We start from the raw sequence: 21,572 nt of genomic DNA on the forward strand, positions 1-21,572 counted from the left end.
TTCTTCTGTTTCTCCCTTTCAAGAATGATGTATTCTTTTTCTTCTTGAAATAGTAATATATCATTTATGATCCTGCTATTGACTTTGGTTCAGTAGATTTATTTAGCACATACTATATGCTAGACAGTATGCCAGGGCACAGAGCCTGCCCTTGAGCAGCTCCCAATCTGATCCTCCATGTGCAGTACAAGCAAGGTAAGAAAGTGCAAAGGTGTCAAGTATAATCAACTTGTGTGGTGAGAGAAGCCTTCATGGAGGAATTTCTGGGTGGATGAGTCTCCTCATGGGGTCAGGCATTTTAGGCAGAAAGAACAACATATGCAAAGGAGCAGAGACACGCAGTAGCGTGGTATGTTAGGGCAATTCAGTATTGCTTCAGCATAAAATGTAGGGAAGGGGAGGTAGAGATGTGGGGATAAGTCAGGAGACTAAAGCAGGGGGTGGAGCACAAAGAGCCTTTTTTGCAACACTAAGAAGTATGGCCCTCTTTTCTGTGAGTAGTGCTGAGCCATTGAAGAGGTTCAGGAATGGCAGTGACGTAGTGTTAAAACATAAGCTCATGCTGGCAGCTGTGTCGAGTGGAGTATTTAGGGGAGTGAAGTTGGTGACACAAGGCAAGAGAGGGGAACGTGTATGACAATTCATGAAGGAAATAATAACAGCCTGAACAGTCGGGTTGAGTATGTTTTATTTGGATACAGCCTGTCAATGGCTCTAAGCCAAGGATCGGGAAACTGTGGCCTGTTTTTGTAAATAAAGTTTTTTGGAACACACTCACACCCATTCATTTATGTATTGTCTGTGGCTGCTTTCATGCTACAGTGGCAGAGTTGAGTATTTGTAACAGAGACTGCATGGCCCACAAAGCCGAAAATATTTCAAATTAGTAAACTTATATGTGTATGCTGAATCAAACCATCTCTAAGTCAGAATTTCACCATATAAAATTGACTTTGATCTTGCTTAAGAATGTCATACTGGAAGAGGCCACTTTAGACAAGGGGGTAAACCTCTTTAAAATACTGGAGACCCAGTGGAAGGAGGATACTAGTACTACTGCATGGGGAAGAAGAATGCCAAAGATCTGGATAGTGTGGGAAATATGGCATTGGATCCTTTATAGGGTGGATCCACTCTTGTCGTTCAGCCATTCTTTCTCCATGCCATAAGAAGTGATGGTGAGAGCTCCCCTTGTGGCTCAGTGGGTGAAGAACCTGACATAATGTCCATGAGGATACAGTTCGATCCCTGGCCTCACTCAGTGGATTAAGGATCTGGTGTTGCCGCAAGCTGCTGCATAGGTTGCAGATGTGGCTGGGATCCGTCGTCTTTGCTGTGGCTGTGGCGTAGGCCTGGCAGCTGCAGCTCCAATTCAGCCCCTAGCTTGGGAACTCCCACCTGCAACAGGTGCGACCATGAAAAGAAAAAAAGTGATGGTGACTTCAAGAAATATTATATAAATGATGTGAAAATTATTCTCCACCATACCTATCTTTTACCTCAGACCACATCAGTGCTTCTTGATACTATAATCCACAACAACTAGTTTATTAGTTACCAGATTTTTCATGTGCATTGACCACTGGATTTTTCTCTTATTTAGTCATTTGTTATTTTTATCACAATAATCTTACCCCCAAAATATCTCTAAGCCACTGTCTCACTAGGAAACTAAGCATGTGCTAGATTTATATACACATGAGGCAGTATGGAACAGTGGAACAGTCACAGATTTTTGTAGTTAGAAGGTGTGGATATGTATTACAGTTCCTTCTCTTTTCTTTTTATCTGATCTGTCAGGGGGAAATAACTATCTGTTTCATTGAGTTTTGGGGAAAATGAAATCAAATACTATTTATGGAAGTGCCTTCCAAACTATATAAATGTTTATTGTTATTGCGATTTTATTATTATTGGCTGATTTAAGATATCATATACATCCTTTTCTGAGTTTTCTGATCTCTATTGATTATTTCCAGTTATAATTTTTCTAATTTAAAGCTAAAATGTTGGATTTCCCTTGTGGCCCAGAGGGTTAAGGATCCGCTATTGTCACTGCGGTGGCTTGCGTTTGATCCCTGGCCCAGAAATTTGCACATGCCGTGGGTGTGGCCAAAAAAAAAAAAAAAAAAAAAAAAGCTAAAGTGTTCATTACCACTGTACAGAGTAAGAAGTGGTACAAATAGTGGACATTATTATTATTATTATTTCCCTCACTTTTTCCATGTGGTTGTCTTTAAACTTCAGGTGATGCATGCAGCCTTGTGATCAACACCTTTTGTCCCAAACAGCTTTTAATTTTTTTAGAGTATCTATGGAATGTCTAATGCAAGGGGATTTTGCGGGCACTTCAGGGAAGAGAAAGATGTCTAAGATACTAATAACCTCACTTCCAAAAAAAAAAAAAAAAAAAAAAGAGAGAGAAAGAGAGAATTGACTTTCTTTTCTGTATTTTAACAAAACCTGCATTGGCTAGGTCTTTAAATACTGTTTTCCCTGCAAGACTCATCCTCAGATGAACAAAAGGCACACAGTTTTGGTATTCTCGTTGCTGTACATGTTCATAACTTTATTAGTAGTGATTGCTGAATAAGTATTTGATTTGAAATGTATGATTTTAAATCGGTATAGAACCTGTACACACATTCATGTGTTTGTTATGATGCTCTCTCTTTGTACTATAAAAAGCCATTATAGTGATGTTTTGCTTTTTAAAAGAAATTAAAGTCAGGTGGGATAAGTCAAACAAGTCTTCCCCCTTTAACTGTTTTTTCAGGTTTTCTGAAACGAGGGGAAAAATCCACTCATAAACACCTGATGTCCAAGTCATTTGTGCTTGAACAACCATGTTTGTGGTCAATCAAAATTCATATGACATTTGGGTGTTTTTATCTTGAAAGCAATTTATGCTTCAGGTAGAGAAGATTCATGACCCAAATTTCTTCTGCTCTAATTTGTTATAAGGAAATAAATTGAGGACACACACACGCACACGTTACAGCCGAATCAAAGTTGATTTGTGTTTGTAGAATTTCAATAAAATTGTTTCTTATTTTCAGTAGAATTTTGATTGATTAAGGTCATTCTACCCTTAATTTGAGAGGAATGATAAGAACTTTGAAAGGTCAGATTTAAAAGGTTATGAAATTTAAGGGTGACCACTGGATATTTGCTGGTGTTGAAATACAAGTTTATTAGTTTCTGCAGGTATAAGCTGAAAGATGTTGCCTCTTCTATATTGATTAGCTGCTATAAATAAAATGTGGGAACAAATTGCACTAATTTAGGCAAGTAAGTAAAAGTTTTCTGAAGAAGTAAAAATTCAGCATTAGGTATTTTTAAAATAAGATTTTATGATCTTGATAAAATTGTAAAAGTTAACTAAGAGAAGTCAGAAAACTTATTTTAATGAATACACAGGACATTTTTGTAATTTTAATATTGATTATTTACAATTAGGTAACTTTGAAAATTTCTGGAGTGTCCAAAAAAACTTACTCTAAAAAAATTATCCCCTAGCCATCTTAGTTCACTTTAATTCATTGAGTGAGTCCTTTTTTAATAGTTTAAAAAAAAAAAAGTTTCATACTAGCTTCAGTCCTGAAATCTATCATAATTTTTGTTTTGTTTTGTTTTGTTTTTTTGTCTTTTTGCTATTTCTTGGGCCGCTCCCGCGGCATATGGAGGTTCCCAGGCTAGGGGTCGAATCGGAGCTGTAGCTGCCAGCCTACGCCAGAGCCACAGCAACGCAGGATCTGAGCCACGTCTGCAACCTACACCACAGCTCACGGCAACGCCGGATCGTTAACCCACTGAGTAAGGGCAGGGACCGAACCTGCAACCTCATGGTTCCTAGTCGGATTGGTTAACCACTGTGCCACGACGGGAACTCCTATCATAATTTTTGATAAATGTTGAAAGGTAGACAAGATTTCCCCTTCATTTTCTATGTTTCTGTCATTTGAATTCAGCTTCACTCTAAGAGAAAGTCATAATAATATTTCATAACACTCTTAGGAAAATGCTTGCCTGTGCCTCCCGTGTACATATGAGAATCCTTTTCTGTGGTAGATAGCCAGAAGTATTTTTGAAGACATGGTTACAGGTTACATTGTCTTCTAGTTTCTGGTGTTTATTCTGGTTCCTTTGCAGGTGACCTGTTTTTGTCTGTCAAAAAGGTTCTAAAAATTTCTCTTCACCTTCTGTACTCTGATAGTTTACAGCAGTGTGTCTAGGCAGATATGGGTTTCTTTGCATTGACCCTGACCACTCACTGAAACCTTTAAATTGCAGAGATACACCTTTCTTCAACTGTAGAAAAATGTTTTTCTTCTTTTCTTGTTTTTTTCTCCAGATGACTTTAAAACTTCCAGGTATATGTTCCATGCTTTTTAGCCTTTTTCTCTCACTTTCTATCATTTCATGGGGAGCAGGAAGGGAGATAAATGTGTCCTGTTTGCCATCTTTATCCAGTTTTCTGACCGAGTTCTTTTTATCTCATAAGGCGAGACTGACTTTTTCCAAAATGTCTGTCATTTTATTTGTCTCAGCAGTAAGTTCCTAAAGGAACATGACTCATATTTTATAATAATCTTTGGAAGGTTGATATTGCTTAACACACTTTTGTTTTATAGTCAGATTTTTTGGAAGATATGTTTTTTAAAAACCTGTAGTACCATTTTAAAAATTAGACTCACTTGCCTGATGCTATTGGGAGTGAGCCCAATCGAATTAAAAAGTGCGTTTGTATCTCAATCACTCATCAGGTCCAGGCAGCTCCAGGTGCTGATAAAGGCCTTGATGCTTCTCCAGATGTCTCTTCTAAGTGTTAGCTCCAGGTGCAGTAAGCAGAATATTTGGAGCGGGCACATAGATTCTCAAGCACACAATATGAGTAAAAATCAAAGTTGTAGGTCTTTGGTCCCCTAGAATAATGGTTTACAAATCTGGTTGAGCATTAGAAGCACCTGTTCACTTAACAAAACTATAAATGCCTGGACCCTCTGTTGGACCTGTTTAATCAAAATCCTGAAGGGTGGGGCTGAGCATCTGTATATATCCGTAAAGACTCTAGAGGTTATTCTGATACGTAGTCAAGAATGAGAACCACTGTTCTTAGAGACCTTCTCCATATATTTTCTCTGCCAAGTGCCTCATTTTGAAAAAAATGGCTATCCAGTGTTTTTTGGTAAAGATGTGTTGTAATTTACCTAACTGGTTCTCTTTTCATGGACATTTCAGTCCTCTGCTATTACACATTACTGTAGTAGATACCCTAGTTCTACTTTGTACACATTCGTGAATGTATTCATGGAATAAACACCTGAAAGTGGAATCGTTCAGGCAAAGAGTATGTGTGTGACTATGAGGCTTTTTTTAATCTGTGGAAATATGCTTTTTAAATCCTCAGGTGTTACATTCTTAGGCTGAAAATATTCTTAAATCTTAAAAGTCCTTACATTTTGTTTCCATTTCTAATTAGGCCAGTACTAAAGTAGAAGTGGACATGGAGAAAGCAGAGAGCCTACAGGTGACAAGAGGAGACTTCCTTGCTTCTTTGGAAAACGATATCAAACCAGTGAGTATGAATATTGAGTCATGTATAAGCCAAAAAAATTATAATAATTTGGGAGGAAAAGAAGTGCCATTTTGGAGTTCCTGTCGTGGCTCAGTGGAAAAGACTCTTAACTAGCATCAATGAGGACGAAGGTTCAATCCCTGGCCTCGCCCAGTGGGTTAAGGATCTAGCGTTGCCGTGAACTGTGGTGTAGGTCGCAGACACGGCTCGGATCCTGTGTTGCTGTGGCTGTGGTGTAGGCCAGCAGCCACTGCTCCGATTTGGCCCCTAGCCTGGGAACCTCCATATGTCACCCAGCATTTTGAAAGGTTAGACCATATGTAGTTTTAAAAAATCAGAAATGTTAGTACAAAAAGTGTACACAATACAGGAAACTGTGCAGTGACTCCAATAGCTGGGTCATTAACCAGTACTTACTGAAATACTTCTCATGATAGGGAGCTCATCATCTTATAGAAGGCAGACCATTCAATTTTGAGACTTTCTAATTATTCTTAAATTATTTTGAACTAGAATTAGTTTTCTCATTGGCTCTTAGGCCTTCTGAAGCTACAGAAACCTAATTCATCCAGCCTTCTTATGTTAGTGATTACAGTATTTACAATTAACTCAGTCTCCTTTTTCTCTGCCTTTCCCCAACCTCTCCTCCAAGACATCCTCTTTTCTTTCTCAGTACCTCTAGTTCCTCTAACTGCTATAGTTTCTAAAACTTTTCACCATCCCCTGTGCCCTTTTTTCTAAAAAGTATCGGTTTTCTTAAAATGTACTCAAAACCCCAGCAGTCATAGTTGGCGTTTTAGAACAAAGTATAAGATCATTAACCCATTTTCCTATAAAACTACCGCTCATATTTGAGTAACCATTGTTTGGAGTCCTATATTAGTACAAAAATAAATTGTAGAAAGGCCTCTTAAAAAGGTATGTGTGTTTGCTTTTCTTTCTTAATGGACCTTGAGTGCACAGAATTGGATTATTCTTAATCTTTAATTCATGACATACTGTCATCAGTTTACAGTGTGTAAAAATAAAATATGGTATATATTAGAGTTCCCTGGTGGTCTAGTGGTTAGGACTTGGCACTTTCACTGCTGCAGCCTGGGTTCAATCCCTGGTCTGGGAACTGAAGTCCCACACTAAGTGCACTGCCTACTGCAGCCAAAAAAAATAAAAATAAAATAAAATATGATATATATATTAATTTTCTGAGACTTGCTATTTTATTACATATTTTATTATCAAGAGTCATCTGTATGATTTCCTGTAGCTATAGCGTATTTATTTTCATTGCTGGATAGCATACTACTGTGTGACCACCACAATTTATCTATTTTCCTGACAGTTAGAATGTTTCCAGTTTTCTGTTATTACAGACAAGTGCTGCTATAGCATTCTTGAATGAGTTTTTCCTAGAATGAAATTTTACTTAGGAATAAAATTGCTGGGTTGTTGGGTTTTTGAATGTCCAATTTTAAATTTCAAACTAAAGAATTTCAAACCATTTTCCAATGGTTGAAGCAATAAACACTGCCCCCAATAATCTTAAAGAGACCTTTTTCTCTACACCCTCTCCAACACTTGGCATGGTCAGACTTAATTTTTGCCATTCCATTGGATATAAAATGGGATCTCCTTTTGGTCTTGATTTGCCATGTCACTGATTACCTGTGAAATTAAGCATTTCTCCATATGTTTATTGGCCATATGAGTATCTTCTATGAAATGCTATTCATATCTTTGGCCTATTTTTCTGTTGTATTGTTTATTTTTATATGATCTGTATAAGTTCCTTCTATACCCATGACAATAATTATTTGTTGCATTTCCTTTAAACACAAAAATCAGCTTGTTTTAGCCCTCTTTGCTTTATTATGACTATTGTGACTTTTAAACATACAATAGTTACTTTTCCAAAGTGACTTGGTGGTGGAAATGGTTTAATCTTTTGCTGTTATTTGTAATAGTTACCAAAAATACTAGAGCCTAGCCTAACCAATCTCTTTAAAAAAAATTTAGTGACCAATAACTTGGCTACAAGGAAGGAGCAACTAAGGTAACTTAGTTAAGTAAGCAGTAACTTATTTTTATTTATTCTAAGGGTCTGGGAGATAAAATAAAAAATGAGATGACAGGACAAGTAAGGATGACTCATCCATATTATGTAGCTTGGGAGGGTCACTGTTTTCTGGTTCAGGTATCTTAGCTGCTGCTGTGAAGCTTGAAGTTTATATAACTGGGATAATTAAAGACAAAAACCAGCCGGTCTACATATTTCCTACAATAGCCTTTCAACCATTATCTGTTAGGCTTTTCCTTTATAACTTTTTATAGGGCCACTGAATTTATCATATCCAGACCAGGGAATAAGGATTTTACTCTGTCCTCAGGAATGAATCAAAGCACTAGTGTATGCAAGGACTAAAGAGTGGTCTGAAAAACGATTTGGTGGCAAAGTAACATAGACTGATGAGACCACTGTGTATTGTTTAGAGATGGTGTTACTCAGGATGACTTTCTGTGAGGTCCAGGTTCTAAAGAACTGTGAAAATCATTCCACACATGGGGGAATGGACAATTAACTTGAGGGATGTGGCGATTTTTTAAGGTTTGAAATTCTCAAGACACACGACCTTTACATTATATCGGGTCACGTTTTCCTACTCATTTTTTCTCCTGTTTAACCTTCTAAAATGCAGTTCAATTAAGTACTAAAGTTTCTGACTACTTTTGGTAGCTGGTTTGATGGGAGTTACAATTTGAGATTAGACATTGAAAATGAAGAGGGATGTGATTTAAGCCCTAATATATGGTACAAATGAAGTTATTATATGTGGCAATTACTTTTCTTTCCTTTTCCTAACCTTTCATTACCTCAGCTCATTTCTCCCTCATTCTAAATCCTGCATTTACACACACACACTTTGGTGCAATTCAGTTTATAGTCCCTTCCACGAAGCTAATGTGAACAAGATCTCCTTATTACCATTGCGTAGTCCCATTTTAATCCCTGACACCTACAGCCAGTGTTAGGATAGTATCTTTGTGTGCTGAGCCAACAGCTTCTGATTTCTAAATCCATATTCTCTTTTTCCTTTTTGTTCTTAACAGAAGGCCACAACCCATGTACCCTTACAGAAACAAGCACATTGGAACACAGCTTTTCTCAGGGATTATGAGAGCATGGGCTCTCTTAGAATCTGAGCCTAGAAACCATTATTTTGTTCCATTAAGTCACATAAAGCAGTTTTTCTCCCCATTGGGTAAAAAGTTAAATGAGAAATTACAAAACAGTTTTGGTTTTGCTTAATATGGGATATTGCTACAGCACTCATGTGTAGGAATTATTACTCATCTTTTATATCTTTAAATATTTGATTTAATGCTAATCCTCAAAATGCTTTTTTGTTCTCTCTATCATTAAAGTATAGTTGATTTACAGTGTTGTGCTAATTTCTGCTGTACAGCAAAGTGACTTAGTTATACACATATATACATTCTTTTTTAAAAAAATATTTCTTCCCATTATGGTTTATCTCAGGGGATCTAATATAGTTCCCTGTGCTATTAAGTAAGACCTTGTTGTCTGTCTCAAAATGCTTTAAACCATTTTTTTTTCCTTCATAGGCATTTGGCACAAACCAAGAGGATTATGCAAGTTACATAATGAATGGTATCATCAAATGGGGTGATCCAGTTACTCGAGTTCTAGAAGATGGGGAGCTGCTGGTTCAACAGACTAAAAACAGTGACCGCACACCATTGGTCAGCGTCCTTTTAGAAGGTGAGAAAAAATGATGAGATGGCATCAAAAGTTAAAAAAGAGAGCACTTTTATAAAAGCATTTAGCACATTCCAGAAGAATGAACAATTTTCAGTTCTAAACCTGTTCATGCACTGAAAATAGTAATCCAGCCGATGTTCCAATATTGCGTACAAATTTAAATTTTCTTGGAGTAGAATGTTACTGATGAATGATAGCAACTAGTTTTCTTGTAGGATTGTATCTAAATTTCTATGTTACATAAAAGACTATGATACCAGGTAGTACTCAGTTCAGTTAAATAAATATTCACTGAATGCTTACTATGTTTTAGGCATTGAACTGGTTGCTAGAGATACAAAGACATTCACAGAGTTCAGTCTGTTCATGGAAAAAGACATGTAAACAAATACCTAACTACCGTGTGTATGTGTAAGGGTATGTGAATGCAAGTCATTGTGCCCAGGGGTGGTCAGGAAATCTGGAGGTGATGTTCAATTTCAACTTTGAAGGATCAGTTAGGATTTTACCAAGTAGACAAAAGAAGGACATTCTGTTCACTAGCTGTTTATTCTGTTATAATTAGTAGAACAACAGCAAAATTTAATGAATCCCTGTAGTTCCTGTTGTGGCTCAGTGGAAACAAATCTGACTAGTATCCATGAGGACCCGGGTTCATTCCCTGGCCTTGCTCAGTGGGTTAAGGATCTGGTATTGCCGTGAGCTGTGGTGTAGCTTGCAGACTTGGCTCGGGTCTGGCATTGCTATGGCTATGTAGGCTGGTGGTTACAACTCCAGTTCAACCCCTAGCCTGGGAACTTCCATGTGCTGCGAGTGAGACCCTAAAAAAAAGAAAAGACAAAAAAAATGTAATGAATCCACATGACGAAGGAATCCAACCCTTTCCAAAGGTCTGGGGGTGGGGGCTCCCTGAGAGGAACACATTAAGCCAAGACCTGAAGGATGAGGAAAAGCTGGTTGGGCAGAGTAGCCAGGGACGATGTTCCAGGCAGAGGAACCAGCTTGTGAACGAGCCCTGGGAAGGAAGGAGACTGAACCAGAAAGGGAGATAGGCTAAAACGTGAGACTGAAGAAGTAGGTGGGAGCCAGTCATGCAAAGCCTTGTAGACCATGTTAATGGTTTAAACTCTTATTTGAGGGGCAATGAGGAGCCCATTTGTAGGGTTTAAGCAGTGAAGTGACATGATCAGATTTATATCTTCAAAACATCACGATTGTTTTGTGATCTGCCTTCCTGGTCACCATCTGCTATGCTAGAGACACATATTTCAGTTTTATAGCTTGGAGATCCAGGACCATACAGTGGTTCACCATTTTGAGAATTAAGAAGGGGCGAGGGAGTAAGACTCTAGCTGTAAAAACAGCTGTAGGTATAGTGTATATTTCCAGAGAATTGTATGTAACTATTGTTTTCATATACTTAGTTAAATTTGCTCTCAGTGGATTTGTTAAGTAAAACTGGATACTTACTTGCAAATTGCTGTAGCTTTTAATGAACTTTTAAATGTCTTATTGATATCTTCATAGACTCTATTTTCTTAAGCAATGTGTAGATAAATTGCTGATACTGAGAATGTGTCAAGTTTGTAAACCTGACTTTTAAAATGCCAGATTCGGAAGTTCCCTTGTGGCTCAGCGGGTTAAAGATTTGGTGTTGCTGCAGCTGTGGCACAGATTGTACCTTGCACCTATGGTGCATGTTCGATCACTGACCTGGGAACTTCTACATGCCAACAGTGTGGCCAAAAAAAAAAAAGGCCAGATTCTCTTTTGATTAAATGTTTCAGAATTCTGAACCAAAAAAGAATTGGAGTGGCAAATATATACAGGAGAAGCCAATGGTGAGAAAGAGTTGCATTAGTCTTAATGAGAGCTGGTTATGGTTTGAAGTAACATAGGAGAGATGCACTAAGTAGATCATTTTGAGGGATATTTAGGAGGTAGAATTAAAGAGACTTTATAATTATTATTATAATTTTTTTTTTACATTTTTTGGCCATGCCCAAGCATGTGGAAGTTCCCAGGCGAGGGACAGAACTTTTGCCACAGCAGCAACCCAAGCTGCTGCAATAACAATGCCAGATTCTTAACCCACTGTGCTACATACAAGAGAACTCCATAATAATTATTAATTAATTATTAAGCATAATTAAGACAACATTTTTTGAACTCTTAACTGTTTGCCAGTCACTCAACTGGCACTTTATATATACTGTCTTATTTAAACTTCACTTCAATCCTGTGAAGGTAGATGCTGCTGTTATACTTATTTTGTAGATAAGGAAGCTGAAACTTAGTAAGTAACTAGATTGAATGGTGGGGGGGTGGTATCAAACAAACAGGATCCCCAGCTTTCTAGTATTCACGGCTGGTAAATGGTATTATTGACTAAGATTGGGAGCACTAGTGCAGAAGTACATTTCAGGAAGAAAGATCATGAATTCACTTTTAGACATGTTAAGTTTAAGGTTCCTATAGGATAATCAAACTGGAAGTGTTGAATAGCTCCGTGGATATGTGGGTCTGGTGCTCAGAAGAGAGGTCTAGCTGGCCCTATGCAGTCATGAGTTGTCGGTGTGTAGGCTGTTGTTGAATCCATGGGTATGGATGAGGTCACTTACAGAAAGGGTAGGTTGAAAAGAAATGGGGGCCTAGAACTGACCTCTGAGGTATGTCAACATTTAAGGACTAAGTAGAGCAGGAGGAGTTGACAAAGGAGATTGAGCAAGAGTAACCAGAGAGGTGAGAGTTGGGAGAAACAGAAGGTGCTGTCACAAAGCCAAGAAAAGAACTTTTTAAAGAAAGGAGAGTTGTCAATGATCAAATACTCCCAAGAGGCTAGCACATAAACTGTTGGATTTGGTGACCCCAATGGGAGCCTATTGCATGTAATGGGAATGGAAGCCATAGGGTTTGCTTGAGGATGGGTGGAAGGTGAGGAGTAAAGGAAGCCAGCATAGATGATTATTTAGAGAAGTTCCATTTTGGAGAGAAGACAGAGTAGTGTTGAGGGGTGTGAAGTCCAGCAAGAGTTTTTTTGTTTGTTTTGTTTATTAAACTCTCAGTAGATTAGAGCATGTTTAAATGCTATTGAAGTAGCTTCAGGGAACAGGTGGATCATATGGAGAAGAGGATACAATCAGTAATGTTAGGTTCCTGGAGTTCTCATTCTGGCTCAGTGGTAACCCAACTACTATCCATGAGGACTCGGGTTCGATCCCTGGCTGTACTCTGTGGGTTAAGGATCTGGCGTTGCCATGAGTTTTGGTGTAGGTCACAGGCACGGCTCAGATCTGGCATTGCTGTGGTGTAGGCCTGCCTGGAAGCTTCCATATGCCACAGGTGTGGCTGTAAAAAAGACCTAATAATAATAATAATAATGTTAGGTTCCTGAGAAGCTCAGAAGTGATTGGTTGGCTTACGGGTGGAAGACAGGCACATCTTTATTACACAGAAGGGAAGGAGGAGATGTCTAAATACAGGTACATTTGTAGATTTGATTTCCTTCATGAGAAGGTCTGGGTCTTTAGTATTCCAGCTTTCTTGTCTTTTTAGGGCCACACCTGCGGCTTATGGAAGTTTCCAGTCTAGGAGTTGAATCAGAACTGCAGCTGCCAGCCTACCCCACAGCCACAGCAACTCAGGATCCAAGCCATGTCTTCGACGTACACCACAGCTCACAGCAATGCCAGATCCTTAACCCACTGAGCGAGGCCAGGGATTGAACCTGCATGCTCATGGATATTGGTCGGATTCTTAATCCGCTGAGCCACAATGGGAACTCCTAGTATTCCAGCTCTCTAAATCACATTTGTTTCTATGAGGCAGTTTCCACTGCCCCCAATATCATCTCCTAAGAAGATTGTATTTTTTTTGTCAGACAAATGATTTGATAAAACTAATAAGTACTGATATACATTTGAATGCCTTTTCTTTTTTTAAAGAAGCAGAACCCTTGCACTTTTTTCTTTTTTTAATTAATGAATCTTATTACATTTATAGGTATACAACACTCATCACAATCAAATTTAATTTTACAGCATTTCCATCCCAAACCCTCAGTGCATACCCCAACCCCCAACCTGTCTCATTTGGAAACCATAAGTTTTTCAAAGTCTGTGAGTCGGTATCTGCAGAGCCCTTGCATTGTATATATTTAGCCAGAAGTTTGAAAAATTAAGGTTATGTGAGAAAGAAAGAAGGAATGTATTTCATCATACTTTTGCAAAATGCTAATCAGTTCATTAAATTTAGTTGCTAATAAATAAGAGAAAACATGTCTGCCATGAAATTGTGTCAGGAAATGTTAATGAGCAACTAGTTGGGACTTCAGTACCTTGTGGATAAAAGTTTGAACTTGTCTTATTCCCTTCTGCTTAGGTTGGCTTTTTTCCCCTGACTTGCTCGTATCGTTATGCAGGCCCTCCTCACAGTGGGAAGACTGCTTTAGCTGCAAGGATTGCAGAGGAATCCAACTTCCCCTTCATTAAGATCTGTTCTCCTGATAAGATGATTGGCTTTTCTGAGACAGCCAAGTGTCAGGCCATGAAGAAGGTATCGAGATTTTTACTTTCATTTTAATTTCCTATCTCTTAGATGTACGCATGTGCGTGTGTTTATGGGTGTCGGTACGTATCTTTACACACATGTATATGTCCGTGTGTGTATTATAAGAGCCTTTGCGATTATGCTCTTCACAAATAGAATTATCAGCAGAATTTGGGGGAAGACAGCACCTGTTTTAGATATAGTATTTAACTTTGTAATATATTTTTATTAGAGTACCCTTATCTTCCAAACGGTGCTGTGTTTAGTGTGATTATGTAATATATTATGTACATATTATTAATATATAATATATATTATTTAATATATTATTAATTTTCATTTCTTCCATTTGTATTGTCTTGGTTGAAAGAAAATCACAGTTAAAAGTGTTTGAGTAGGGAGTTCCATTTGTCGCGTAGTGGAAACAAATCAGAGTAGTGTCTACGAGGATGTGGGTTCGATCCCTGGCTTTGCTCAGTGGGTCAGGGATCTGGCATTGTCGTGAGCTCTGGTATAGGCCAAAGATGCAGCTCTGATTTGACCCCTAGCTTGAGAACTTCCATATGCCGTGGGCACAGCCTTAAAAAGCAAAACAAAACAAAACAAACAATGTGTGAATAGAGTGGAACAAATTCATTTGGGGTTTTTTAAGTTCTTTCATCAGTGTACAAAGTCAGACTGTTGGGGGGGTCAATTAAGTTGACTGTATAGTTGGGGAAAGAACAGAGGTATATCACTGGAAAGATATTCTTAAACCCCCAACAAAAAGACGTTGGCATATTAAATATTAATCAGAGTCTGCTTGGCAATTTAGTGCAGTCCTCGTCTTTCTGCCTCTTTCTGAAGGTACCATTTGTCACTTTTTTTTTTTCTTTTTGGCCACCCTGCCAACCAACTATGGAATTCCTGGGCCAGGATCAGATCCAAGCCGCTGTTGTGACCTGTGCCACCATTGCATCGAGGCTGGATCCTTAACCCACTATGCCAGGCCAGGGATTGAACCTGTGTCCCAGTGCTCCAGAGATGCTGCCAATCCCATTGTGTCACAGCCAGAACTCCGTGTCACTTTCTTAATAAGACTACTTTGAACCCTCGGTGAAAGTTAGAACAACATAGAATAGAATTCTAGCACTGAAAGGACTCAGAGCATCTGATCATCACTCTTACATTCAAGCCAGTATGTAAGGCATCTAGTATAGTAGGTGGTTGCTTATTAAAAACAACAGTAAAAAAATCAATGATGAACACTCTGAATGGCTGTTTCACTTGAGTGTTTTCATAGATATTCTGATTTTGTATACTCCCAGACAGTGAAGAAAGATTATTTTTATATATCTAGTTTAAAGTATTCCTTTTGCTTAAAGGAATACTTTACTTAAAGCATACTTTTTTATGCTTGATCTTTTATGCATAAAAACCAACTGTAAGTTAAAAAGATCCTAGAAAATTAGGATAAGAGGAAAGACTCTTGAGAATCGAATTGCTCTCTAGTAAAGACAGATCAGGTATTCTTTTACCTTACTCTAGACCCTCACTTTATGAAGATGTAGGATGAAGTTACCTCAGTTTCTCTTTGGGGAAGAGATCAAAGAGAAAAAGACACTTTTTAAAAAAGCACACACCAGGAGTTCCCATTATGGCTCAGTGAAAACGAATCTGACTAGGAACCATGAGGTTGCAGGTTCAATCCCTAGCCACACTCAGTGGGTTAAGGATCCGATGTTGCCGAGAGCTATGGTGTAGGTTGCAGACGAGGATCGAATCTGGCGTTGCTGTGGCTGTGGTGTAGGCCGGCAGCTGTATCTCCAATTCGACCCCTAGCCTGGGAACCTCCACATGCTGAGGGTGTGGCCCTAAAAAGCAAAAAAAAAAAAGAGAGATTACTACTGGTGAAACCAGTAGTAATCTCTCCTTCCCTGGAAACTTTGGACAGAATCACGAGGACCAGTAACCCCCAATGTAGATTAGAAGTTGCTTTTCTTTGTTTTTTCTATTTTTTCCTCTGAAGGGAGTCGTTCAATCATTTCCTCTGGTGAAAATTTAAATAATAGCCCTTGGAATCTGTGGCCATTGGACTTACCATTTAACTGAACAGCTGATTCTATTTGTGTTTTTCTAACTCCATCTATTGCTTATGCTTGTTCAAAAGTAGTAAGTAGTCTTCTGTGCAGGTGGTAAATTACTCCATTGCTTTTCACCAGCTGCCAGCTTCTACCTCAGATGTACTCTGAGTTGTGGGTGGATGGTCTTAGTTTTTCTATAAAGTTTTTTGAAAGTGTTTTAGGCTCCTGCACATCAAAGCTGCTTTATAAGTGTGAGATATTATCATTTTTATTATTTCAATCTCTTGCAAATTGACTTAAGGGGGGAAGGTAATATGTGCTGATTTTAGAGGCTTAAATGGTTAAATTAATGGTTTAATAACTTATGATTTAATCTTTAAATTGTTGAAGGCTTTCAAGGTAGGGTTTTAGATGAGTGGAAGGCTAAGGAATATAAAAATAAGTGTCTACAACAAGCTTACTTAAAATTAGTTGGATTCATGATTCACTGTCTGGATTCATCCATGCACCCTTAAAGTTACAAAAATTATTTCTGCTTCAGCAGCATAATAAATTCGTAATAAGACTTTTTTAGTTTCCCTCGGGGAAAAATATTATTCCCTGTGACTATAGAACAGAACAAAGAATGAAGCACAGGTTGTCTTAGAAATATATTAGAAATACTGCAAAATCTTTCCCTGCAAATAGTTTTCACATTGTTGCCTAATGATAGCTTGACAAAAGCCTGAGGGCTCAAACCCATCTAAAGGTGCTAACTCTCAGTTTGCTTTTGAAAATGAAATATAAATGTCATTCTTTAGTGGTTCTAGTCTACCTCCCACCATTATTCTCTTCCCTTCGTTTGTTTGTTTGTTTTTAGGGCCACACCTGCAGCATATGGAAGTTCCCAGGCTAGAGGTCAAATTGGAGATACAGTTGCTGGCCTACACCACAGCCACAGTAACACAGGATCCGAGCTGCATCTATGACCTACACCACAGCTCATGGCAACACAGGATCCTTAACCTCCTGAACAAGGCCAGAGATTGGACCTGAATCCTCATGAACAAGGCCAGAGATTGGACCTGAATCCTCATGGATACTCCTTGCTACCACTGAGCCACAACAGAAACTTCCCACTTCCTGGTTTTGTTTGTTTGTTTGTTTGTTGTTGTTTACTGTGAGGGTGGGAAGATTTTTTTTTTCCCAATGAACAAGTAATTTATAATTTTTTTATTATTTTGGAAAAGACATTTCTTTGAGTGTTTCCCTCCCACCCTCAAAATGTAGCTTTTCCTAATTTCAAAAATTACTTAGAAAATGCAGAAAAGAACACAGAAGAAAGTCCGTATTTGTCCTTCAGTGTTCTTCTCAACTCAGACACACATACACACATTATGTATTGAGGATCACAATGGACATACCCCTTTAAACCTGCTTTTTTCACTTAATATATTATGAAAAATTTTCATTGTCATTAAAATGTATCTCAGTATTATGTTAAATTAATAGCTGTATAATATCCATTTCAACATTCTCTTTTTATTGAACATTTAGGTTGTTTCCAGTTTTTTTTTTTTCCCACAATTATAAACAATATTCAGCAGAACTGCCAATTACTGCCGCCATTTTCTTACTATGTTTTTCTTAAAGTAGCATCACGAATTACTGAGAATTTGGACTTGGCTTTCAAAAAGATCTGAATTTGAATCCCTTAACTTGTAAGCCTCTGTTTTCTCATCTATAAAATGAAAAGAATGTTAATACCGGAGTTCCCGTCGTGGTGCAATGGTTAACGAATCCGACTAGGAACCATGAGGTTGTAGGTTCGATCCCTGGCCTGGCTCAGTGGGTTAAGGATCTGGTGTTGCCGTGAGCTGTGGTGTAGGTTGCAGATCCCGCATTGCTGTGGCTGTGGTGTGCGGTGGCTACAGCTCTGATTAGACCCCTAGCTTGGGAACCTCCATATGCCACGAGAGCAGCCCAAGAAATGGCAAAAAGACAAAAAATATATATATATTAATACCAATTAAATGAGATGGTGATTTATGTACAATAAATCCTGGGATATAATATGTGCTCAATAATGTATAGTGGTTATTTTTACCAGTCATTATTATTGTACATACATTTCTAGTTATTCCCTTAGGATAAATTCCCAGAACTGAGATTGCTAAGGTACAAATATTAATGGTTTAAAAATCTTTTAGAGGCGTCCCCACTGTGGCACAGTGGGCTAATGATCCATCTTGTTTGATCCCTGGCCCAAGAACTTCCATATACCGTGTGTGCAGCTGAAAAAGAAAAAAAAATTATAAATATGAAAAGTTGTGCCAGTTTACACTTGCAGTCCCATTATATAGGACTGCTTCCTTGGACTCTCACCCACACTTGATGTTGTTAAGATATTTTTTGCAAACTTGGTAGGTAAAAGATGGGCATTTAATTATTTCTTCAGCTGCATTTTTTTTTTTTTTTTAAGGCCGCACTCGCGCATATGGAGGTTCCCAGGCTAGGGGTCCAATCGGAGCTGTAGCCACCGGCCTACACCACAGCCACAGCCACACTGGATCCGAGCCATGTCTGCCACCTACACCACAGGTCACAGCAACACCAGATCCTTAATCCACTGAGCCAGGCCAGGGATCAAACCTGCGTCCTCATGGATACCAGTCGGGTTTGTTAACCACTGAGCCACAAAGGAAGTCCTTCTTCAGGTACATTTTAATAACTAAATGCTCAGGTTTAAAGATTTTTCAAAATACTTTGAAATGGCAGTAGTTTGTGGAACTCAGAAATATTATAACATTAAATTTTGGTAAAAGAAAGGTGGTCTGAATAGTTAATTTCATAAAATATCTTTATATACCATTTTATTACTTAAACCAAGAGAGAAGAGTTTTTGTCAGTAGAGAGAGACATAAGGCTTGCTTTAATAAGTATCTGAGATTTAATTATAATTAAGCTGTTGCCTCTTATTCACATACAGATAATGCTAATATATATGAAAGTAGTTTATTCTCAATTAATTTAAAATTCACTTTGTACTTCTCTTAATTTGTTCAATAAATCCTTTCTCCATAGATAAACTCCTCAACACCACCAAAGTCTGTATGAGGTATTATTCTTACATTCTGGGAGGCATACCATGTGTTCCATTAAGATATTTGAATATCCACAGAGCTTCCTCTTCTCCCCCATTTTATTTTTTGTAACCCTGACTTTATCCTATTTGAAAACTTTAATTCCTTTATCTGTTTTTGCATCGATAGGTTTAAAAAAAAAACCTATTTCACTATTTCTATTAATGGAATTAAATGAACAAAAGAACAAAGCAGTAGAATTCGATTTTAACTAATTACCTTGTCTTGGTGCTTTCTGAGTATACAGTCAGTACAGAGATGAAATAGAACAATCTGATGCAACAACCTTGTTTGAACAAAATTAAGTAAAAATATCAATGATTTATAAAAATATACCCATTAATAATATAATATAGTTTTTAAAGGACTAAAAATTAATGGAAGAAATTTTCCTTTCCACTAGCTTTGCAAGAAAGAAATAATCTTCTTTGAATATCCTCCTGTAAATCCCACTGCAAATTGTAGTCTGCACAGAACAGAATCATGGTGCCTAATCCTCCTCTTTTCATGGTTTAGTCCATACAAAGAGCAGAGCTGGAAATTGGATCTTTTGACAGCAGTTACTAAGCAACAGAATTTGGATGTTTTTGGTTAACATCCTAATATATCATGTAGTTGATTTGTTGAAGATGGTGCATTTATTAACTGAGAAAAGGGGACACCCCGGAAGTGACCACAAGCCCCTGTACTGCTGGGGCAGGGGTGGGGGGGGGTGAGCACTTGTTGTTTTTATTTAATACACTTTATCTTTTGACATTTGTATCTGTTTGGCACACAAAGGAGAATGGTGCAGATCTTTAGTAGAACTTTTAGACTTTTGAGATTTTTTATATTATTAAAAATACCCCATTCTGTGGCTCATGTTACATGAAAATGTAAGAATTTTTCCTGAAAAGTAGGGAGAACAAATAAGGGATATTAAGGTCATTCCAGGAAGCTTTAGGATTTTGCCAAAAGTTGAGGTCCACTTCCCGAGGCAGTTTCACTAGAAGACAGCTAATGTTGGCTTGGTCTACTCCCAAGCTATTTTTAGAAACTCGAGATTATTACTGATAGCACCAATTTGAATTTGCTCGTTTACGTTTTTATATGCTACCAAATATGATTAGAGTATGTTTTCAACTAATTGCTGACAGATTAACTACATTAGAGATTTTCTAAATCATCGCATTCCTCTTGTCATCAGATTCCTACTAACTAGGTACTTCATGCCAGCCCCTTCAGAACGGAGATGAACTCTTTCAGCCCCAAAAGAACCAGAGAATTCGGCTTCACTTATCTCAGAGCCCTAAAGAGGTGCTAGAAAATGGAGGACAGGATCTACTTAGAACACACGTTGCTGTGGTTTGTGATTCTGAAAGGCTGGGGTTAACGTGGAGCTAATGCTGGCCTGTACCCACGTGTATTCATGTAGGCTCCAGAGTCTGCAGCTGCCACCCCACCTCTCCACACGGGTGGTCTCCAGCCCAGAAGCGGGCTGTGTGCCTTGAGAGCTTGCGGAGTCCTTGAGGACCACAGTCAGGCTGCCCCTAAGCTTCCCGAGGCTGGAACGCCACACCTCCTTTCACCGTGCATCTGGCATGCCCCCTGCCTCAAGCCCAGGCTCCGCTTGAGCCTGATGGGTCTCTGATGACCCACTACCTGCCTTTGCACATAAGAGGGGAGGCACCAGTTCTCATAATGTCCACAGCTAGAAATGGACCAGGCAAGTCTATCTTCTAGAGATACTCTTCATCTTCTAGGATAGGCTTCTCATTTTTTCCCCTGATGTCACTCTTTGATTTATTTATTTATTTGATGTCACTCTTTTTTTTTTCTTTTTTTTTTTATTTGATGTCGCTCTTTTCCACACTCTTTCTTCCATTTTTCCCAGTCTTTTCCTTTAGCCTTCTCACCTGACTCTAAGAATATGTGTGTGTATTCTGATAATTTTACCTGCTGTACAGGAAATACCCTGATAGAACCTGGATGACCATACACTTCAGTTTGCCCTGTGCAGTCATGGTTTTTACCTGTTGTCCCAACGTGATTATTAACAGCTCCCCCCTTTCAGGGATCCTAGTTCGTGTGATAACTTCTCTGATCCCCTACTGATAACCTCTCCAGCAAGAAAAGACTTGAGCATCAATTATACTTCAGTCTCACTAAATGAAAGGATCAGAATTTAAGTTAATTTTTTTTTTTTTTTACTTTTTAGGGCCACACCCACAGCATATGGGGGTTTCCAGGCCAGGGGTCAAGTCGGAACTACAGCTACTGCCCTGTGCCACAGCCACAGCAACACCAGATCTGAGCCACATCTGTGACCTACACCACAGCTCACGGCAATGCTGGATCCTTAACCCACTGAACAAGGCCAGGGATCGAACCTACAATCTCATGGTTCCTAGTAGGATTTGTTTTCGCTGCAGCACAAAAGAAACTCCTAAGTTAATTTTTTAAAGAGTCTGTGAGATACCACCATGAGCCCCAGCTTCGGCCCA

The 21,572-nt window shown here is 38.4% G+C and overlaps 1 protein-coding gene across 4 annotated transcripts in view; it reads left to right on the forward strand.

Annotated features, from left to right (window-relative positions):
- Positions 1-21,572, forward strand: part of NSF (N-ethylmaleimide sensitive factor, vesicle fusing ATPase) — a 165,162-nt gene that overhangs the window by 108,044 nt on the left and 35,546 nt on the right. For all 4 annotated transcript variants that reach the window (XM_013980864.3, XM_084982795.1, XM_005668696.4 and 1 more), the window contains 3 exon segments: positions 5,483-5,578; positions 9,200-9,356; positions 13,777-13,910. In XM_013980864.3, coding sequence (XP_013836318.1) covers positions 5,483-5,578; positions 9,200-9,356; positions 13,777-13,910 — 387 coding nt within the window.

The sequence above is a fragment of the Sus scrofa genome, chromosome 12 (assembly GCF_054392235.1).
Source record: "Sus scrofa isolate SSC_HxYL_T2T_F1_AM1 chromosome 12, Sscrofa_HxYL_maternal_Yorkshire_Landrace_v2.0, whole genome shotgun sequence".
Classification (NCBI taxonomy): Eukaryota; Metazoa; Chordata; class Mammalia; order Artiodactyla; family Suidae; genus Sus; species Sus scrofa.